Below are 13,987 nucleotides of genomic sequence, written 5' to 3'. Positions count from 1 at the left end.
GTCACTGTTAAAGCATAGCAAGCTACTGTAGGCACTGTGCTGGGATTGGTATGTAATGAATCACTCATTGGGTCAGACCTCCTTTTGTTTTTTATGGCATTAAGCAAAGAAAGACCACAAGAGTGTCACATCTCACACTCCTCCTGACAAACGACATGGCATTCCCAAACCTTCTGTTTCTCGTTTCTCATCTCACGTGCACCAGATTCCACAGATTCTCACTCCTAAACCAATTTCCTAATCACATCTCTCTCCCTTCAGTATTTAATTCTCTCTCACTCGCCAACCCACGCTCACCACTGAGAAGCCTTCCGTAGAGTTCTCTAGTACACATACTGACCTTCTCGACTGATTTCCTGGTTCCTGATCTTTACTCCTGCCTTTTCGACCACGCATTTTGGATATCGTTTTACGGATTGTCTTTCTCAGATTTCTCTGGTTACCAGACTCATTGCTTCTCCTATCGCCCAAGATATTGTCCCTGTGTTACTCTGCATTCCACAGGGTTCACGGCAATGCATAAGGATCCTCCTATTCATCAATTTAACCAATTTCCCTACAGGATTAATAAAATATTATCTAACTATCTATTCAACCTTTTGGTTCCTGACAATGAGTCCCACACTAAATGGGTTACCTCTGTACTGCAAGGCCTAACTCTAGCAATATGGTGTCCCATTTATACAGAAGGGTGGACTGGAGAAGTGAGGTACAGGACCATGCTCAAAGTACTGTACAATAGCATGTCTTCATGGATGCAGGAGCGCCACTACAGGTTCACCTCTTTTTCCAATAGAACACAAATGTGACAGAGTGCCCCTAACATAACAGAGTGCCTCACTGAGGGCACTATGCAGAACCTGCCACTAAAATACAAAAAACTGAGTAAATGTAAAAAAAGTACCTAAAAATTAGCTACAGACGTACTGACAGTCACTTTATCGAAGAACAAGAAGATAACAGCATATTTTACAACAGTATTCAGAATGAATCCAGGTCTCAAACATGTATTACAATTGTTTTTGGCTTGGAACAAAGACAACTTTTAGGAGATACAGTACTTCTCCTTTTTTTAGTTTGAAGGAATGTTCTAGACTGACAGGTTGAAATAATTGAATACCTTTACTGACAGCAGTGAAACACGAACCAGAGTGAACACAGCTGAAAGCTAAATGGAAATATTACGTTTGAGAGCAGAAGGCACTGCTTTGCAAAAAGTTGGGTGAGAGCCACCAGCCTGTCAGCCAAGTCATTGAAACCGAGGTCAGTAAACTACAAGCATATAAACAAGCTCCATGGGCCAAATAGCCTCCTGTCAATTTCAGCATTTCTAACATTACCGTGTTCAAAATTCGAGAGATAAAGTCAACTCACTGCAAACGTGGTGCATTTCTGAGAAAAAAAAAACAGGAGGCACTTCTTTACACAGAGGGATTGTGGGTGTGAGGTGCAGACTGCCAAGTCATGCTGTGGACATTGAGTCACAAGAGGGCATTTAAAAAGAGCACTGATGGGACTTCTGGGATCATTAAGCTCCTGACAATCCGATCATCCAGACGGTCTGAATGATCTGTAATCCATAATCCTTTTTTTATGTTCTATTAAGTGATATGGGGCACATAGCCAGGGCTGAACTCTGGGGATATTGTGTACTTTTGGTTTTCCATGCACAAATTTATTTTTTGTTTTGGTTAAATAACTGGTCTCTTTTGTCTGTTTGTAAATGCGCCTTTTATTGTGTTCTCCACATGATCCATCTGCAGAACTGATCTCTCGACATGTTTTGTTTCAGCCGCGCCAGTGCAGCTTATTAACAGAAAACGAAACTGAAAATAACATGAGAGTGCAAGAGTGAGGAAGGACAGGGAGGGAGTGATCGCTGGAAAAACAGCACAAAACTGCAACACAAATGCAGCAATCTGAATGCAGAATAAGCTCTACAATCACGGGTTTGGGACTTTTGGGACATTTTACTAGATGACTGCCTGGGCTTGTCCAAGTGATTCCACACAATTGGGAAAGTGTCACTCAGCGTAGGGTGGGATTAGTTGGCCAGGACTCACTTGACCTTTAACCATACAGTGACCACCTCAGCCGTCGGGCGCCTTGTAGAAAGTGCTCTCACTGAGTGACACAACTCTCAATCAGCAGTGCATCTCCGGAAGGGGGCAGTGCTGTCAATGAGTGACATGCCTCTCCTCCAATAATCTTCACCTCTGGAATAGGGCGGTGTTGTCAGTAAGTGACATGCCTCTCCTACAATCACCTGAACTTCTGGAATAGGATGGTGCTCTCAATGAGGGACATGCCCCTATTCCAATTAGCATTGCACCTCCAGAACGGGGTAGTGCTGCCAATTCAAAAAAACAATAGATAGGCAGGTTTTTGAAGGTGGGAAGGTCACATGAGTTTATCCGATGTATGCAGGTACAGGGTTAATTGCTGAAAACAAAATCAGGTTGGTATAATAAAATACTTGAAGATCCTAAATTAAAAAAAGGAAATGAGTTCATAGATATCCACTTAACAGTCATAGTAATTATGAATTTAAGTCATAGTAACATACAAAATGCACAGGTAAGACCTCAATTTGCTCATTGCATTACAAAAGGACATTTTTGCACCACTGCATAGACAAACAGCATCATTTATTTCTAAATTTGAAAGAAAAAATATATATATACTCACAAACACAGTTGAAGCTGTATCTACTTAGGGTCCAGCAGTGCAAAACTACAAGGGGGGTTGTATTTAATTAGAAAGTATAAGGATGTGCATATAGGAGTCTGGAATAAATGAAGCAAAATCCCTAAGATCCTTGTTGCCAGCAGCCATATCACCCTGCAACTCACAACTAGCAACCAACTGAAGCTAAGCAGGTGTGAGCCTGGTCAGTACCTGGCTGGGAGACCCCCTGGGAAAAACTAAGGTTGCTGCTGGAAGAGGTGTTAGTGGGGCCAGCAGGGGGCACTCACCCTGCAGCTCATGTGGGTCCTAATGCCCCAGTGTAGTGACGGGGCCACTATACTGTAAACAGGCGCTGTCCTTTGGATGAGACGTAAAACCGAGGTCCTGACTCTCGGTGGTCATTAAAAATCCAAGGGTGTTTCTCGAAAAGAGTAGGGGTATAGCCTGGCATCCTGGCCATATTTCCCCATCGGCCTTTATCAGTCATGGCTTCCTAACTATCCCCTTCTATAAATTGGAGTAAATTCATTACTCTGCTCTCCTGCCCACTGATAGCTGATGTGTGGTGAGTGTTCTGGCGCACTATGGCTGCTGTCGCATCATCCAGGTGGATGCTGCACATTGGTGGTGGAAGGGAGTCCCCATTACCTGTAAAAGCGCTTTGAGTGCTATATAAGTGTAAGCAATTATTATTATTCAGTAAAAAGCTAATGTTCTCCTAATTCAGAGTAGAATCAGTAGACAGTGAAGGGGTGTGAGTCTGAAACTCTGCACCCTACTAAGACTGGTTTATGCACTTTGAGAGGCTTGCAAAAAAGTCAGACTGGACTCCCGGAGGGCTTCCACTCCAACATCCTTCATCCTTTACTCCAACAGGTTTTCCGAATAATATATAATTGATTTAGTCTGAGAAAAAAATCCAATGCAAGGCTTGTCCGTTTCAGCCTCTCTGGTAATTAACTAGGAGCTCCAGTCACAGGAAACCCCAGGAAAATACACAGTTGATTTGTACTGTCAGCACCTTCAAGGTGCAGATCAAGCAGCCCATCAATGTTCCCTGATGCTTCTTTCGATTAAGATCTCCTCCAAGTTATTGATCCTATTGGAGTCTTCATATTGTAATTGTGGTGCCAGGGTGGAGGTACTGAGATCAGACCTCAGCTAGGAATAGCTGGAAAATCCATGGGGCATTAATGGATCAAGTATTGGCAACAGGTCAAAGGATCAGAGTGTGACAAGGCTTAGTTTCTTTTCTTTTTAGTTATACTGATTTTAACAATTTAGCAATCAATATTCTTATCATTACTAATAATTGTAATTGTACTAACTACAGTTTCTGTATATTTCTGTCATCATTTGTGATAATCATCTTTTAGCAACCAGTGAATTGTGCAATTATAATATTACTGCTATCTTTATTAACCCAGCATAATGTTAATCTAGTCCGCAGTCTGCGATTAACTGCAGCTGATTAAGATGTAAAAAGGCTAGGACCTGGGCGCATTCTCACAGTCACTGCTCTCGGGGTTCTTCATCTGGGAGCTTTCTTTCATCTTCAGCTTCCTGCTTCAGAGCAGGAGAGAACAAGGGTCCAAATTATTTGATCAGAGGACCATTATCAGCCTGTGATGTTGACAGTGACATCAATTCTTTTCTGATCAGGGGAGCATGAGTTTATATGCATGTAGCTGACTTTGCCCTGTACCACAACTGCTACCACAGGGCGGCTTAGGACAACTAACTCAAAGCTGACTAAATGTATATGTACATGCTTTATAGTCATGCCTTGAGGCTCAAAAGAATCATAACACTCAGGTTTGTTAATTATTTTAGACAGGCATCAAATAAATAATGAATAAAAGAACAAAACTGCAGGTCAAGGAACCATGATAGGTCTTCAGTAGAAAGTCAAACTGAAATCACAAAGTTATATTATTACTGTAGGTATGACCACCTCCATTAGCACATTCCATACAGTGTTGACCATTAGACCCAATCAGCATCTGGACAGACTGATGTGGCATGTAAAAGTTGAACCCACAGATGTTTAATTTGTCTGGAGAAAAGCTGAGTAACCTTGAAACCTTGCATTTTCCTGATTGGATTGGTATGCAAGAAGGATTAAAGCTGTTGGTTCAAGCATCTTTATCAACCAATTACTGAGCAGTGAGGTTTCCCTCCATCTGCTCCAGAGCTGTTCTTAAAAAGAAGATTCCTTCACACACCATCATACACACCCCAATTTTTGGCTTCAGCACAGATTCGTTGTTGTTGTTCATCTCCAGACTCGTTGCCTTCCATCAGGTCTGTCCAAAAAGCATCCATCGGTGTACAGAATGCTTCACTCTCTCTTCCACGATCTCAGTTGTTCTTTGGCCCACAGAAGACAGAAATTTTCTTTCTCAGCTTTACACATTAGTCCTGAATGTCTTGTGTGGTTGCAGATCATCTTCCATCAAATGGCATGTACCAGTCACTTCGTCCTGACGTTTTACGTGCAACAGTCAATGCAGTCTGAAAACAATTATTGCAAATGAATCAGGCATCCCTTACAGAGCCTGTCTTGTGGTTTCTCTTGTCTAATGTGCTGATTGTTGAAGCATAGCATTTCATTCTGTGGGCATCACCTCTCACAGACAGGGCATCTTCAATCACACTGATAGGCATCCAGGAGATCTTCATTACTCAAGTGAGACAAAATTGTATCTTTCTCTGTTCTTGCATTAATTAAAACCATGTCCTTGGTGAATGGCTTTTAATTCAGATTCTTTATCAACCAATTTTGGCAAATTTAACTCAGCTCAAATGCTAAATTAATTAATGAACACCTGGTATCTTTATGAACTCACATGATTTAAGAGCAATAGCCTGATATTGAAATGAAATCCCAACTATCTTCTCCCTGTTTCAAATCTAACATTATAAACTGCCCAATGAAGTACTGATGTAAAACACACAGATTCAGACATCAGAACATATACAGTACATGCATTCATTCATAACTGCAGATAATCCAGAACATTAATATTTCTATCAGCTGAATTTCTAAGACAACCATGCACTGAAACCCAGCAAGACACCTACTTGGGTACCTACTCTCTGATTCTCACATCTGCAGGTGTAAATTTATGATATGGTAATGCGTAGAGGTGGAAATGTTCACTGACACTCAGGAATCTAAAGTGATAGGTGATACCATCAAGGGAGCAGGGGTAGTCAACTTTTCAATTTCCCCCTGCTGAATGATAGGATAAAAATATCATTGAGTGCAATATCTTTTCTATAGGGTTAAAACACTAAGGTATTAGATACCTGTAGTGTATACTATCATACTGTATCATTCACAGAAGCCTAATAAATCGTTTATTTTCACAAAACACTTCATTTAATTAATTTAACACCACTGTAAAGTGCAATCACTGTCAGATGGTAGTAGTTCAGGTGGGTAGCTGCGTCAGCATGCGTAGGCTGCAAAGGAACAAGTAATAGGTTGTTCAGGTCTTCACCTGAAGAAGGCTCCACGGCCGAAACGTTGTGTTTTCTTTCTTCTTTTTTTCAGCATGGAATAAACCTATTACTTGTTCCTTCTGTCAGATGGTTTGTTCCCCATTATTTAATTCTTGGCATGTTTAATGGCCTGCTGTGTGAGTTTTCTTAGTTGCTCCTAATTCATATTTCTGTGAATCTTTGCTGCTCTTCTACCTTAACATTTACAATAGCATATCTTACCTTGTGAATACCATCAGGAAATGAAGGTGTGTATGTGTTGAGGTGAGTAACTGAAGAAACCAGCACCTTATATTTAACAGTTCCCTTCCTACTTTGAAAAAGCACCAAGAGTCACAGTGGAGATCAGTCGTGGCTCTTGTAGGGAGACATACATACATTTCTTTGCAAATGTCTTAGATATGTTGCATATTTTGTATTCAGAAAGGCAGTTACTGTATTTGTGATCTTCTATTCACATTTTTTTTATTTGGTTTTATGTTGACATTAAGCCCAGTAGACATGATGTTATGTTCCAGATTATTGGGAGGAGCTCAAATTCTAATCCCACACTTCCACTCTCCTACATACAAGTACTTGCCAGCTTCCCACAGCTCTGTATGCATCTTTTTAAAACCCTCCCTCTACCCCAACTGCACCCTTGTAGCAGCTCCCTAGTTCATTTCTATTAACTGAGCAGAGTTCCACAGTGGGATGAGTTAACACCAAAGTTTTAAGTATAAAATCCCTTTATATTTGTATTTTATTAGATTTCTTATTAGAATTTGAATGAACTACTGACATGTACTTTGCAATGCAAAGAGCAGCCTTCTTTTCATGGATGTGCAGAGACCAACAAATGGTGATAATGATGAGGAACTCCTGACAATGAGTCAAAATGATCTGATTGGTAGTGTAAATGTGATGGATTAGATACTGCAACAACTCATATTGGCTGCTGATCTGTCGTTTACCTGGGGTTGTGGTGAACACATTTTTATAGATCTGATCCATATGAATCCCCCCCCCCCCCTTAACAGCAGTCAAAGTTGTTATAATAAAAGAATAAATTGTGGAAACTGTGATATGAGTATCAACAGTTTATGTTAAGTGAATGTTTTATCCTAAATGTGTCTAGGAATTTTAAGTAAGCAAAAGAAAGAACTATTGTATAGTGCATGGTGCAGTGAAAACAATTTTGGAAAGATTTTCAATGTGATGTTTTCTTTTCACTAGGGAAGTCAGGAAGACATTCAAAACCAAAGCATACCCAGACCTGCAGAAAGCAAATACTATCGTAAGCCAGATATATTTCTATCGTAAGTAAGAAGTTAAGCATAACAAGGGGAAACAAACAACTGTTCTTTGGCGTCCTCAACTTATTATCTTAGCAAGAAAAACAGCTGACACATGTACTATACAGTATGCCAAAATGAGAAAATACATTTTGCAAAAAAGTATTCAAGGGTCAGAGCAGGCCAGTGCTTTAAGAGGTAGGTATTTAAATCTCTCTCCGCAGTAGCTCAGCTCTTAGATAAGTGGAAATAAGAACAGCTGTGCAGAGGTATCTAAAGAGCCAGTCAATTGCATCTTCTGCAAGCTTTTAAACAACAGCACGGGGGTGGAAATCCTCCTTGTTAATGAGAGACTTGGGTAGTTAAGACAGCCTGAGGACAAGCTGGCAGATGCTAGCATCTCAGTGCCCCCGGGGCACTGACTGAAGCCTGCTGCTGTTTGGCGGAGGATGCAGGCTCATGGGAACATGCTGGAGGATCGGCAGGGGCCAGAGAGCAGTCAAAGAAGCATTGCCTGCTTCTTTGAACACGACATAAGAAGGAGCAACTGAAGTCAGAATTTCACCTTCCCCAGACTGCTGCTGTTTGAATAAAGGGAATTCAGTGGACTTAACATATCCCTGAGCTGCTTTTATGGTATTTGTTTTCCATGTCTTCTTTGTTTCAAGTCCTGGGCTTTCTTAAGCTCTCTCTCTTTGTTATTTATGCTGGGAACTGTTACTGTATGTGCTGCACTAACTCAGCGCTTCTGAGCTTCTGAGGTGAAACAAAGGGAGTTATCACTAAGGAACTCTGTTCTAGAGCACATTTGATCTGAACTGGAATCTTACCAGCTAGTCTGTGTTTGAACTGCATCCATCCATTTTCTAGATGCTTTTTCTTAGTCTGGGTTGTAGCAGAGGCAGAGCCTTTTCAAGCAACAGGCACAAGGCTGGATATACCCTGAACAGGACACCAATCCATTCCAGGGCTGACATACAGAACAAACAATTTTCCAATAAGCCAATTAACCTACACTATCAGTATGTGTTTATATTGTGAGATGAAACTGAAGCACCTGGAAGAAACCCATGTGAACATGGGGATCACATATAAACACCACTCAGATAGCACCCCAGGTCTGGTATTGAACCCAGGAATGCCAACCACTGTTGCACTCTGCTGCCCTGTTTATGAACTTTTACATTTTACAGTGAATGGCAACACCAAAAAAGAAGATATTTCTAGGAAAAAAAACTAGAGAAGGTCAGCATAAGAGACTTTGACTGAACGCTCATAGGTTAGGGTTGACCCCTCGGACGGAGAACAAGGAAGTCAGGACTCCCATAGAGAGAGAAGGGGGAGCTTCACAGATGGAGAATGAATGCAGATAGACAAATACAAGCTAACGATGGTCTTTCTGTGGTATTTAAATCTTTTCAGGAAGTGATGTTCTAAAGGGCTACAAATTAGTAGCAGAGGCAACCATGTTACAACGTTCCATGTATTTTGTGATTGATTTTCCCCCTGAACATTGCATTGATTATTTCATTTTGATTAAGGTCTGTAATTCATATTATTTCATATAGTCATTGCTACCAAATTCAGTATGAGCAATAATGAACAATATCTCCCTTCATGGGCTTCTGAGTACTGTGTGATGCTATTATGATGTCCCAACTCGACATTCTCTGAGTGGGCTTAGGTGAAATGTTTTTTGCTAACAATGCTATAGTTAGACTTCAACAATTGCCCTTTTCCCACAGCTGGAAAGTGGGAACAATGAGAAGACAAGAACGAAACTGAGCTACATTTAAGAGGAGACTTGATTAATGGTGTAAAGGATTTTCACTCGATTAAGGGGGTAGACTTCAGTTTAGATTTCTTGAGCTCACACACTAGTTTCAAGACTGAGCTTGACTGACAGAAAGGGCAGTCTCAAAGTGCTTGATCTAGCCTGTTCTTTGAAAAGTTTTCTTATGCTTAAAGAAGCAGGGTTTGGTGGGATTTTAGAATGGAAGATGGAAATCTGAAGTGGAGCAGTAACAGAGGACAACATTACAAATGGATAAATGGGAAAATAACTTTTCAGAACGTTTACATCTGTAAATACAAGCTATTGGTGTGGTCATTTCTTCATTGTACAACATTTTTGTTTGTTTGCCCTATACTTTCACTGTTTTATTGCAACAGGATAATCCAACAATTTACTATTATAATTCATTTTTATAGATTTACTATAAGATAAATCAATGTAAAGTGCAGAGAAAATGCTCCATCAAAGACTAAGATACATTTTAAATGGGTATAGATGCTTTAAGGAGCACCATCGAGTTAAATCTTCACTAATCTCCTAATCCACTCAACTCTGGGGATTTTTTTTAATTGAATGTCTATAACAGAAAATCACAGTATTTAAGACACAGAAGATGACAGAATCATGCACCCATCTTCTAAAATTATTTTTAAAAGATAGACAACAGTACAAGCAGCTGGAGAGATAAGTTTGATTGACATCCAGATTGTTCTGTTCTGCAAGCTGTTTTAAATTATTTCAATCATTTAAAGGCTCTCTGAAAAGATAAAAAGTCAAACAGCTTTTAAAGTACATTTTCTTAATTCTTGTGTCATGTGACACAGACGCCATATCTAATTTTTGACAAATCTTCATTAATAAGTGTTTTCTTTAAACTCCCTTTTTAATTAATTCCGCATCTCTCTCTTTCGAAAGCACAGCAGATTTTCTCAATGGCTGCGTTATTAAACCTTCTTCCCCAAATTATCTCATAATCAGCTGTAATGGCAGAGATGGGCCCACAGTTATTGCCTCTAAATGAGCTTTAATCTCCCCCTTAAATAAAATAAATTAACGTCGTGCTCATTGAGTCAGGTAATCAATTAATTTAAAAATGGATTAATTTATGCCACTCAAAAACAGAATGGTTATCTTGCCCGCAAAATTTGCCATCAGAATTCTAATGACTGGCAGGAATCGGGTGTCGAAGCTGCAGGAGCTTGATTTAAAAGAGACAGCATAGTTTAATTTAACTCTATACACAGACAGTTTTTCCAGGGGATTCCCAGTTCAAGCCTCATCTCATTCATGGCCTTACTACTTTATGTCGCTGAGAAAATTACAGAAAATCCTTGAACTGGGATTCAACTGGGTAAGCCATCAAACTGACGTTCTGTTGTATGTGACCCTGCAGTAATTGCTGATGTGTAGTTCAACCTCTATCCTCTGTGGGGTTTTTGTTTCTGGACAAGCTGCAAACTAATTGAGGTTTCATATTCATTTAAATGGGCAGTTGCACTCCAAGAAGTCAGCTCAGGCTCCTTTATAGGAAAAATGGGGAATAAGCATATAATAACATAAATGGTCAAATGGACTCCTCTCTTTGCAAATGAGAGGAGTCCATTTGACCCATCTAACTCATTTGTAGTGGCTAACTGATCCAAGCATCTCCTCCACCCATTTCCTGAAAGGAAACTTCAACTTCTTGGCTGGGTAGTTTGCTTTACAGTAAATTCCCTCAATGCATTGGGTAAAGAAGTGCCTTACTGTTCTTGGTTTTGCACCCACATAGTCTCTATGTGCAGAATATAAGAGTGAACACTGTGCCTGTGGACCACTGAAAACACTGATTTGCTTCTCCAACACAAACACTAGCTAAAACAGTAAAGAAAGTTACCCACCTGATTTAAAAAGCAGAGCAAACCAGAGATGCACATCAGACACTTCCAAAGGGAAGTAATCCAACATGTTCTTTCATACTGAACCATTTATTATCTTACCCAAGTCCAATTTAAGAGCTGATTGGTCTTCTGACAACTAGAAATTAACCAGTAATTATTAACCATGTTCTCCTACTCTTGCTTAAAGAACATAGTACCTTCTTATCATTATGACACATTTTTAAATGTTACAGGCTCTTCCCCTCCTACGTTACGCTTGACTTATGCCAATTAGACTTGACATAAGACCACCATAAGTTAATTTTAAAACTGGAATGATGGGATACATACTGTAAGTGGAAACTACTTAAGGTCACGTAGCAGTTCCATAAATAACTTTTGCTTTTTGATCCATTAGTTTTTTATTATTATTCCTGCAGACTCTATATGATCCAAGATTTGTATTCATTTTATTATAGACTACAGTATATTAATTATGCTAAAAATGTATGCAGTGCACAAATCAGATAGGAACCTTCAACCATCAAAGTATAAAATTTTAAATTAATTAATATCAAATCTTCACACAGCTCAAGAGTGAAATCCGACTCATGTAAAATTTGAATTACTGTATGAAACGGTTGCTGGATCTGAACTCTTATATGTAGCCACATTTGCATTTAATATACTAATGAATAGCCACATTTGCATTTAATAGCCACATTTGCATTTAATATACTAATGAATAAAATATAACAATATATAGTATGCATAGACATAAAGGACATAAGTTATCCTCCCATATATGACAATTAAAGTATTAATGCATTGGCTTTGTTATGAAAATAACATTGATCAACTAAAAGAAACAACAGTAATCACAAACTAGTCTACTAAAATAAACAGCATGAAACCCTCCCCTGTGTCCTTCCTGTATGTTCTCTCTCTGCCCTTGTGATTAGCATTCTTCACTGTAATGAAAAGGGTAATAAACTCTCAGTGAGACTGTAAAGTCGCCTCCAGCCTACTATTCCCCACATTACCGATACAGAACTTTGTTCGAGTATGAAAACAAGAACACGATGAGATGCGGTGAGGTCAGTGCCCTAACTGGGGTGTTAGTGCGTAGCAGGGACCTCAGCTGCCTGGGCAGAGGGAGGTCTCTTTTAGCTCATGCGGCTGGTTCCCTGTTGCGTTACGCTGGAGACCCGGGTTCACGCCCCAGGTGCTGCGGGACATGTATTAGAATTGAATATAGCACCTTTCATAGTATAACATCATTTAGTCTGCTCAGGACTGCGTGGCCTAAGGGCTGCTGTCTGTTTGTTGTTACTCTCAGCTGCTGGAGGAACACTATTCTCCAATCGTTCGTGCCACAGAAGCAGTCATAAGAATGACAGACAGCCCCGTTGCTGGACAAAACAGAATCAAATATCTTAAAAGAGAGAATGAGGAGGACCTGTCAGGATGTGAATAATGCTTGGACAAAGTGCAGGCAGGTTACAGAAACAGCTATAGCAGCATGAGATGACATGCACTGCGTACCAGAAACCCAAGCCTTGAAACCCAACCTTTAAGGACCGCGCATTGGCGTTTCAACTCGTGTTCTTGACAGACGGGAACATGGAGCTGAGCCTCAGCTCAGAGTTACCTCGATTGAGGGAGGGCGTGCTGTTGATGTCCCCGGCCATGAAAGACGACTCGGTCTGTTTGCGCACCGTGTCGTTCCACATCCTGCGAATCCGGCTCTGAAAGACATGGAGGGGAAGAGAGAAAGGGCCAGGAGAAGGGAAGTGAGTTATGGGCCATTTTATGAATTCACAGAGATGGCTCAGCAACAACACAGCTGTATCTGATTTCCCTCACCTACTGTAAAGACAGTTAAGGGGTGACACATGCATACTCTGGGCTACAATCAGATGTGCTGTTGAAGATTGAGCACAGCCTGTAGTCTTAGTCTGGAAATCCAGCATAGGAAGCACAGCTGTTTAAAAGGCTGTGCTGTTGCTGTTAAGAAATGCAGTAATTTGAATATTAGAGCCAAGAGTTAATATCAAAGAAATGGACGTTTTATGAATTAGATCCCCCTTCCTCCACAACACACAAACACACCCTGATGTGACTGAGACAGGTGTTACTGCTAACGGCATGTGCATGCTTGGTCCACTGTGGGAATCTGGTCATTTAATCTTAAGTGTTTCCCTTTGACATAGTACTGTGACTAGAAAAGTGCAATTTGCTTTTTTTTTTTTGCTGTAACTCCCAGATGAAAGCTTGACTTGGAAGATCACAGTTCTTTTGCAAATAGGTTGACCACAGTTTTGCTGTAGTTTGAATATGCTTTCATTGTACTGCACTGCACCATGGGAGTGTCATGACTACTGGACCATGATAAGTGCTCCAGTGTTCCTATGGTGCAGTGGACTAAAACGCCGCTACTAAAGGCTTGTTGAAATAATAGGAAACCACAGCACAGCAATGGCAAAACCAGGACAAGAGTTCTAAAATACTATTGCAGCCAAAGTAAACTCTCAAGATGGTATTTACCATAACAGAGTCATATGCCTACCAAATATGTGTTAAAATTGAAGGTTCTCTTGACCTTTTATAGGTTCCTCAATTCAAGACACAATAACAGTAAAGAATTCAGTAGTTTTTTCCAAAACTAAAAACTAATTAAACAATTCAATCCACAAAAAAACATAAATTTATTTGAAATTGCATCATGGCAAATATTGCCAAAACATGGCATAGTTTTGAGTAGATTTTATAGTAGAACAATAGTAACACCAGCAAAAGAAAGTCCTGCCCACCTGAAAGAACAGAAGCCAAATGAGTAGAATTTTAATACAATGTTGATGGGT

At 40.1% G+C, this 13,987-nt stretch overlaps 1 protein-coding gene across 8 annotated transcripts in view; it reads right to left on the bottom strand.

Annotated features, from left to right (window-relative positions):
• Window positions 1-13,987, bottom strand: part of adgrl1a (adhesion G protein-coupled receptor L1a) — a 308,794-nt gene that overhangs the window by 22,739 nt on the left and 272,068 nt on the right. For 7 of the 8 annotated variants that reach the window (XM_069195903.1, XM_069195906.1, XM_069195908.1 and 4 more), the window contains one exon: window positions 12,775-12,871. In XM_069195903.1, coding sequence (XP_069052004.1) covers window positions 12,775-12,871 — 97 coding nt within the window. Of the gene's footprint in view, window positions 1-4,769; window positions 5,203-12,774; window positions 12,872-13,987 lie in introns of those variants that run through there. The other variant, XM_069195911.1, reaches the window with a different exon arrangement.

This window comes from Lepisosteus oculatus, chromosome 11 (genome assembly GCF_040954835.1).
Source record: "Lepisosteus oculatus isolate fLepOcu1 chromosome 11, fLepOcu1.hap2, whole genome shotgun sequence".
In the NCBI taxonomy this organism is placed as follows: domain Eukaryota; kingdom Metazoa; phylum Chordata; class Actinopteri; order Semionotiformes; family Lepisosteidae; genus Lepisosteus; species Lepisosteus oculatus.
Note: the sequence above shows the minus strand (reverse complement) of the source record. Positions and strands in the feature narration are given on the sequence as shown.